The 9,136-nt window shown below is 47.2% G+C and overlaps 1 protein-coding gene across 1 annotated transcript in view; it reads right to left on the minus strand.

The window, feature by feature from the left end:
- Positions 1-7,001: 7,001 nt before the first annotated feature.
- The window catches only part of LOC148505475 (uncharacterized), a 3,257-nt gene continuing 1,122 nt past the window's right edge, over positions 7,002-9,136 (minus strand). Inside the window, exons 1-3 of the mRNA XM_088448279.1 lie at positions 7,863-9,136; positions 7,635-7,763; positions 7,002-7,553 (exon numbers count right to left, since the gene is read on the minus strand). The exon at positions 7,863-9,136 is cut by the window's right edge and continues 1,122 nt beyond it. Of these exons, the coding sequence (XP_088304405.1) occupies positions 7,330-7,553; positions 7,635-7,763; positions 7,863-9,136 (1,627 nt within the window). The 3' untranslated portion in view covers positions 7,002-7,329. The remainder of the gene's footprint in view (positions 7,554-7,634; positions 7,764-7,862) is intronic.

Consider the following 9,136-nt stretch of genomic DNA (forward strand, 5'->3'; position numbering starts at 1 on the left):
TGATGTTTTTGATAATCTTCAAGATAACAGTAAGATTTCTGGAAGCTCTCACTCCATTACTATGGGGAGCGATGTAAAATGTATACATACCACATTATAGAGTTGTAGAAATCTTAAGTGTTAAAAAAAAAAAATTTGGAAAATAATCATATTTTTATTAATCCCATGTGTACAGATCACCATCTTCCATAATATTTTGAAGTATGTGAATCCCCTGCAGCCCAGGGATGAGGGTCTAACATGTTTCATGCCATTTACTTTGCCAAACATGGTAACAAGACAAGCTACTACTACCCCCTAGTGCCATAAATGAATATTGATTTGGAAGAATCGATGCAGAATATCTAAAATGTAGCCTTCCACTAGGGTACAAACTGTGTCACCCAACACAAAATAATTTGAGTACATACAATTTTTTTATATATTTGTCCTTGCGCTACAATCACTTATATACATTCAATGAATGTGAACAATAGTGGCGAAAATTCAAATGTTGAAAACATGCAAATGAGACAAATGAAAAAAAAAACCAAATTAAAACAGAATAAATTCTCAAATTCCTGGTGTGTTCATGCTGTTTGAGCAGACATGCACAAAACACACAGTGACGAAAAAATAATGAGTTGCGATGCAAAGCAGTCACTTGCCCATTACATAGAAAAATCCACTTATACTTCTATATTTGTTGTTAGATAGTGCTCTTGGGAAGCATATAAGGAAAAGACACAATATAGTGTAATATTGTCTCAATGTGAAGAAGTGGATAGGAGTTTTATCTCTTCTGCACTCACCCTTTATTTAGTATACTGTGCCTTAAGAAATATACAGTATATCTCTTCCTTCCAATTTCCTAGTCATATGTATCAGTTGATGGTATCGTAAAAGCAAAAACAACATTTATATAGTTCATTCATTTTCTTTTTTTATTTAACCAGACAAGATTAAAACATTCGCACAAAACCAATACAGTGGTATAAAGTCAGTTTCTAAAAATAGAGGATGATCTGCCTACCAGACACATGAATGGTAAAATCAACACAGCAGTGCTTACAGTCCCGGGTTACACCCAAAAGCCCTCTCACCGCAAAGGACAGCTCTTATAGGAAGAACTACATGCATACAGTGTTAATAAATCCACTAATTTGTGAGGTGGAGCTGCCACAGATCAGAATTGTTGTTCGAACACCTACCCCAGATGCCTGATTGGACTGAGATCTGGGGAATTTAGAGGCTAGTGTAACACTTTGCACACTTTGTCATGTTCCTCAAATCAATCTCAAACAATGTATGCATTTTGAAAGTGATCATTATTCTTATGAAAGAGGCCACTTCCAGCTGAGTATAGCCATGAAAGTAAGTATCTGGTCCGCAATGATGTTCAGGTAGGTGGTATGCATCAGATTAATGTTCACATGAATGACCGGACCCAGGGTTTACCAGCTGAACATTGCCCAAAGCATCACACTCTCTCCTCTGGCTTGTCTTCTTACCACAATGCATCCTGGTGCCATCACTTCCCCAGATAAACAACTCACACGTACCCAGCCATCCACATGATGCAACAGAATGTCTAGTTCTGGCACTTACATTCCCATAGTAGACACTTTCAATGGTAGACAGGTGTTATCATGGGCATTCTGATTGGACTGTAGCTACGCTCCCCGATATGCAGCAGAGTTTGATCCACTGTGTGTCGTGACACATTACTCTGCTGTTTTGCTATCTGTGTCACAGTAGACCTTTTGATGGTTTGTAGTAGATGGGATAGACATTGTCACGGGTGAAAGAGGACTTGGAACTGAAGTGGAACCAGGAGAGGTTTTCAGGGCAGATTGCTGGTACTGGAAGGATGCAGGCCTCAGAGGGATATTATTCATGAGTGGCCCGCTGGTAGGTGGTGATCCAGACGGAAGTATACCCGAGAGGTACGCAGTGTACAGGCAACTGGTAACTGGATGACTGGGGAGAAGCACAGACTGTTCAGATATCAGCAGAAGTCCCCCTAGGGGTGGTGGCCTGGAGTAGCACTGCTGTCACACAGAGATCTGACAAGGGTGACTGGGGTCTGGAGCGAGCAGGGTCTGAGGATAACAGCTAGGAACAGGTAACAGCAAGGGAGCACAGAGAACTAGTATCCAGCTTGCACTGGGATAAACATTGCACTGGCAAAGAAAGGACTGCTCAGCAGCCCTTATTATAATTACCAGTTATTTATATAGTGCACACATATTACGCAGCGCTTTACAGAGAATAGTTGGCCATTCACATCAGTACCTGCCCCAGTGGAGCTTACAATCTATGGGCCTGATTCAGACCCGCTCGCAAGTGCTATGCGCTCGCAAGTGGGTCGATGGTGGCCCAGTGCGCACGTACGAGCCCTGGAGCGAGCGCAAAAAGCACTCACTCCGGCACTCGCATCCAAAAGGGGCAGCTGTCGATGTTGATTGCGAGGGGGTGGCTGAGCAAACGGAGGCATTCCTGCAGGAACGCCTCCATTTGTGGGCGGCCCTACTGACATCACTAGTGATGTCAGTAGGTGGACTTCCTGCTCTAATAGTGCAGGAAGTCCACTGGGGCTTGCGGCAACGAGACCCTACCGCAAGGCGACCATCATCATGGCCGCTCGCATATAATGATGGGTGGTGACCCACAGCTATGCGAGCGGTCAAGAGGCCGCAACAAAAAAACAAAACACATGCCCTGATTCAGAGCGAGCGCTCGCTTTTTGCGAGCGGCTCTGAATCAGGCCCTATGTTCCCTATCACATGCACACACACATACACACTAGGGTTAATTTATTATTTTCTTTTTTGTTGGGAACCAATTAACCTACCAGTATATTTTTTTTTTGGAGTGTGGGAGGAAACCGGAGTACCCGGAGGAAACCCACACAAGCACAGGTAGAATATACAAACTCCACACAGTTAGGGCCATGGTGGGAATTGAACCCACGACCTCAGTGCTGTGAGCAGTAATGCTAACCATTACACCGTCTGTGTAAATACAAAAGGAAGTGCATGGTTGCTAGGATTCCTGATAATGCTCTGGCTAGATTGGCTGAAATCAGTCACCTGAAAAGTCCAAGATGGCGGCGCCCATGTCGCTCTGCAGCACTGCCTAAAGAGACCTAAATTGACACCTGCATTCAGGACTCTGTGCCTGCGTGACCCTGAGGTATGCAGCGCTGACCTCCAGATGCCCACGCCCCCGCCACAGGGACCCGGCCACACACAGCCCTGGTCGTGACAGACTTTGATGAGTCTTGGCCCTTCAAATTACTGTTGGTAACTTTGCTGACCTTGATCACCCCAAAAGCTTTGCCTTTTCAGAAATGCTCTAACCCAGTTGTTTGGCCATAGCAATTTAGCCCATATCAAGGTCTCTCAAGTCCTTTCACCTACCCATATTTTCTGTATTCAATATGTTGACTACAAGTACTTAATGTCAATTTACAATCTAATATATTCCTGACCTTGACATGCGCTGTTGTTATAGGATAATCTACATCATTCACTTCATAATATTTTGGCACATGTGTGTATGTCCCCATATCCTTGTCTGAAAGTGGTTTTGACTTCAGACCATATTTTGGAAATGGTTCTTGTCTTGACTATTTAGGATTTGGTCTACACTGTTTCCAACATTCATAGTATATATTAGTGCCACTTATCTGGACATTATGTTACCTGGCAGAATTTATCATCTCAATAATCGCGAGTCAGTATATCTTGATCCAAACAAAAACTTCTATTGAATGTATGTATTTGAATTATTATAAACTTCCATGCATATATGTGGTGTAACACGGGGTGTAGAAATTAGGACTCAAGACAGGCAGGTACTCGGTAAAGCAGTGTCTTTTAATATCAGCAGACACTGCACTTTAGCATACTCAGGCTTAGACCTGGACACACAGGTACATACAGAAAATAACAAATAAACATAAAAGGTCCCAGAACTTCACATGCTTAATAGTCAGCAGTGGCTTGCAGGCACAATCGGCTATGCTCTCCCAGCATAGCCCTTAGTACCTGGCACTACGGTCACTTTGGCCTACTAACTTGCTTCTAACAGGTATCAGTGCAAAGAGCATCAGGCAGATTAGAGTTTTAAACTCCTCCTGTTCTCCAATGATTATTCCAACTGGGTTTGTGCAACTGTGAAAACCTGGAATTCCACACCTCCACTGCTAATGCAGAATGCACAGGCTTCACTCCAACCTTTCTTGAAGGGAGCTGATCCCACAGGAATGTGGACAATTCAGGTGATAGACAACCCCTTTCACACAGTGGTTTTAAAGGATACCAACGTGATCGCCTGGGCCTGTTTAGAAACAGCATTGCTGGGAGTTGACCTTTAATGGCATGTTCTGCGTTATAATAAACAAACAGGAAATTTTTCTTTTTTATGATGTAACATGATGTGTTTATCATCAATGACTCAATGGCCCTTTTAAATATTTAAATATCCCTGATAACCTATTAGAAGTGGGCAGGGCCGGATTAACAATGGGGCAGGTGGAGCTGCAGCTCCAGGCCCTCCCATGAAAATAAGCCCATACCACCAAGAAGGATCCGCTGGAGACAGGAATAATTTTTTTTTGCTGTTGGAACAAGCGTCCGTCCGATGTCCTACCCTTTCAAACCCCACCCCCAACAACCACCTGCAACCCCCCCCCCCATCATCCGGGAAAACCTAGTCCTGGCTGCCTTGATTATGTATAGAGCAGCGCAGTAGAAGGCCTTCACAAGCCCTCCCTGCACCGCGTAGTGTGCCTCAGCTCCTCCTCTTTGCCATGTGATGTCTAGCCACGAGACGTCACTTAGGCGCCGCCGCGCCGGGCTCTCGTGGGTGGTTGCTGGAATAAGGAGGAGACGGACCTGACACCACCAGCACTGACCTTCCTGTCAGTGCAGTGCCAGTGGGGAGAAGACCCGTGGAAGCCGAAGGTGCAAGCATGGAAGAGGGGCCCAGGCAGAGGAACAGACAAGAGAGAAGGTAAGTGAACTACGGAGGGGGGTGCAGAGAGAGGGGGGAGGGGAGGAAGCAGAGGGGTGCAGAGAGGGGGAAAGGAATGAACACCATAATGTACACAAAGAGGGGTTCATGCTAATGGATACAGAAGGAGGAAGGACATAATGCAGACAGATGGGGGAACATAATGATAAACACAGAAGGGGGCATAATAATGGACACGGGAAGGCACATGAAAATTAACACAGGGGGGTGGCACAAACTAATGGACAGAGGTGGGGCATGATCAAGAACATAGAGGGGGGAACATAATAATGGACACGGTGGGCGAAGACAATATTGGATACAGGGGGGATGGTGCATACTAATGGACACGGGGGAAATACATAATAATGCACACAGATGGGGGGCATAATAATGAACACAGGACACACACACATAATAATGCACACAGATGGGGGACATAATAATAGAAACAGGGGGGGCATAATAATGAACACAGGGGACACACACATAATAATGGATACAGAGGGGGTGCGGCACATACTAATGGACACTGTGGGGCATACTTGCCGACAATCAGCTCCAGCCTTCCGGGAGGGAGCTGATTGTCGGCTAGCAGTGGGGGGCTGGGCTGGCCATTGGGGGCAGAGCCAGAGGCGGGGCCGGTCAGGTTGTTTCTCATTGTTATTTTCGGTGTTGTGAAGCAGGGGGCGGGGCTACGATGACTCGATTCAGAGCGAATCGCGTCACCGCCCCCCCCGCTGCGGGGGTTTCTAGTTGTTTCAGGGGGGAGGTAGGGAGGATCAGAGACTTCCGGGAGGCTTGCCTGCCTTTCCGGGGGGCCGGGAGCGGCACCCAAAAATCGGGAGGCTCCCGGCCAAATCGGGAGGGTAGGCAAGCCTGCTGTGGGGGCATAATAAAGAACACGGGGGAACATAATGAACACAGAGGGGGGGTGGGGCATACTAATGGACACAGAGGGGGAAGGACATAATAATGCACACAGATAGGGGGACATAATAGACACATAGGGGGGCATAATAATGGACACAGGGGGAAATGGCACATACTAATGTACACAGAGGGGGGAATAATAAATAACGGGGGAGACATAATAATGGACACAGGGGGGAATGGCACATACTAATGTACAGAGGGGGGGACATAATAATGGACACAGGGGGTATGGCACATACTAATGGACACTGACCGTGGGCATAATGAAGAACACACAGGGGGCATAATAATGGACACAGAGGGGGATGGCACATACTAATGGACACAGAGGGGGGAATAATAACACAGAGGGGGAACATAATAATGGACACGGGGGGGCATAATAATAGAGACAGAGGGGGTATGGCACACATTAATGGACACAGACTGAGGGCATAATAATGGACACAGGGGGGATGACACATACTAATGAACAGAGAGGGGGGCATAATAATGGACAAAGGGTGGGGGACACAATAATGGACACGGGAGACATAATAATGTACACATGGGGGGCAAAATAATGGATACAGAGGAGGGGGAGAGTACATAATAATGGACACAGGAGGGGGTAGCACAACACAGACCATACAGATCAGGGGGTAGCACAACACAGAAGCAGGGGTGTAACTAGGGGTCCGAGCGCTTTTGTCAGTTAGTTAACTGATATGGATATACTGTACCTAGCACTGCACATACATAGCACACATACTGTACATGGCACACACACACACATTGTACACACATACAGTGCACACACATACCTCGCACTGCACATACATAGCACACATACTGTACATGGCACACCACACACATATAGTATACACACATACCTAGCACTGCATATACATAGCTCACACACACATTGTAAACACATACCTGGCATTGCACATACATATACATAGCACACACACACACATTGTACACTCATAGCTGGCACTGCACATACATATACATAGCACACACACACACACACACACACACACACACACACACACACACACATGCATACTTGTTTTTGTGACCTTTTCAGGACCCATGACTGGTTTGTCCATCATGGGGACGCCTGCTTCCCATTGCCCAAACAGCTTGATCAGCAAACCGTGCCTGCTGGTGGGTATCTATATCATATCACCCGGCGCGCATGTGCCGTATAGCTTGGTGACAGAAACCGGACACCATTATACCTCACCGGGACCTAGTCAGTTTTTCCTAACCATGTGGGTACTCCCTATGCCTCACTGGGACCTACTCAGGTATTCCTAACCATGTGGGTACACCCTTTGCTATGACCACTAAATGGTTTCACCACAGTAAATAAAAAAGACGCCTTGGTTGGACCAACATAAATTTTATTCAGGCTGTACACTGTCGCTTGATAGCAGTTATTCGGTTTTTTATGTAGTACTTGACTGACAGCCAGTTCCTAGCCTTCAGAGCCTGCTCCTCAGCGCCGAGGCAGGCGTTACAATCCTTTTTGCCGGGGACCTTGCAGGAGAGGATGAATCTCATCAGGTGTCTCTCAACTGCTGCTGCTTCTTTTCTGCTCCACGGTTTCTTTTTAGAGCCCATGCAATCACCTATGCAAGACAGGGAAGAGATCAGTCAACCAAAAACTCACCGCCAGCCCAAGCCACCCAATGAATTTGATGGACACACACCTTTAGTAGCCATGGGTGCATGCCTCTCCATCACTTTCAGTGCACTGGCATCTCCCTCCTCCACATGCACTGCTCCAGCTTCCACCTCTGGCTCATCATCAGACTCATCACTGGCTAGCGGGATTGGTTCTGGAAATACAAAGATAAACAGAGATCCCCGGTCACAGTTTCCCCCTTAGACTGTCAGCCCATGGAACAACCAGTCGGGTGAGGGACCATGCTACTTACCATTGGGATCAATGGAGATTTCTTCCAGGCTTTGTCCCTTAAAGTCAGCCAATCGACCTTGCTGGAGTGCCACAAAGAGTTTGCTAATTTTTGCCAATTGCAGGGTACCTTCAGGGAGGCGGTAGTACTGGCGGTGCACCCGGATATCGTGCCCTAGGAAATCGGCCAGCTGATCCATCTCCGTGTCACTCATGTTCAGCACCCTCGAAAGGGTGGCCACATGTTTCCGAAGCCTGGTAGAGGAGAGAGCTTCTGGATGCTTGGCTCCACATGCCCGTGCATAGAGTCGAATGCAGTCGGATCCTCTGAGGTGTGACAAGGCGGAGGGTCTTGCAAACATATATACATTGTCAGGACTGACACCACACTCTACCCTTTTCTCTGTGAGGTGCTCCAATGCCCTCTGCATGCAAGGGGACAGGAGGACAGGGACTTTCCTGCCTCTCTTACCAGGAATCTCAATGCGTGTGAAGTGCTGACATAGCCTCTTTTCTGGCTCTGACAGGGCCAGCGCCACATCACCCTGTAAATCAGCTGTGTGCCGAGATGCAAAAGAGCAAAGCTTCATCTTTGAGACCTCACCTTCCCTACGTCGGTTGAATAGGATTAGTTGTGTGAGGGTTACCTTGGCCAGCAGCAACCACTTCTTTGTGGTCGGGTGAGTGGACAAATCCTCTAGGTATTCCCGCTGTCTGTCAGTGAGATAAAGGTGCAACTGTTTTACATCATCAGTGAAAGGTAGAAGGGGGGGGGTGTTCCATTTTTGCTCCTCTAGGGTTTTGAGGGCAGCAGCCGAGATCATCTCGCTCCACCTTGCCTTGTATAGTTTTTGGAAGCTCCGTGCGCTCTCCACGGTCGGGGCATGGCCCTCCATAAGTGCCTGGCACTCAACCATGGTAGATATTTTTTGGAGGCTATGGCCCACTTTCAGGGCCAGTGAGGGAACCTTATAGGTATTCGTCAATTCAGCATAGCCGGCCAGGCTCCTTACGGCAGTTATGACCTGCAGGAAGTTTGCAGGGCAGATGAACTCTGCCATGCTCCTCAGAGGACTAACCATCCTGGCATGCAGTAACAGTCGCCCCACCTCTCTGAGCTTCTGCCGTATATAATCATGCTTACTGACATCCGAACCATGCCGGTTAAAGAGGTGGAGACCAAACTGCATGATGCAAGGGTCACCCTTTATTACCTGTACCACATCATCGTGAATCATATCACACAGCACCTTCCAGAGGCCCTTCCCAACACCCGGTGGAACGGGAGTGGCGTAA

Source organism: Taudactylus pleione, unplaced genomic scaffold, assembly GCF_031769625.1.
Source record: "Taudactylus pleione unplaced genomic scaffold, aTauple2 ptg000454l, whole genome shotgun sequence".
NCBI lineage: Eukaryota > Metazoa > Chordata > Amphibia > Anura > Myobatrachidae > Taudactylus > Taudactylus pleione.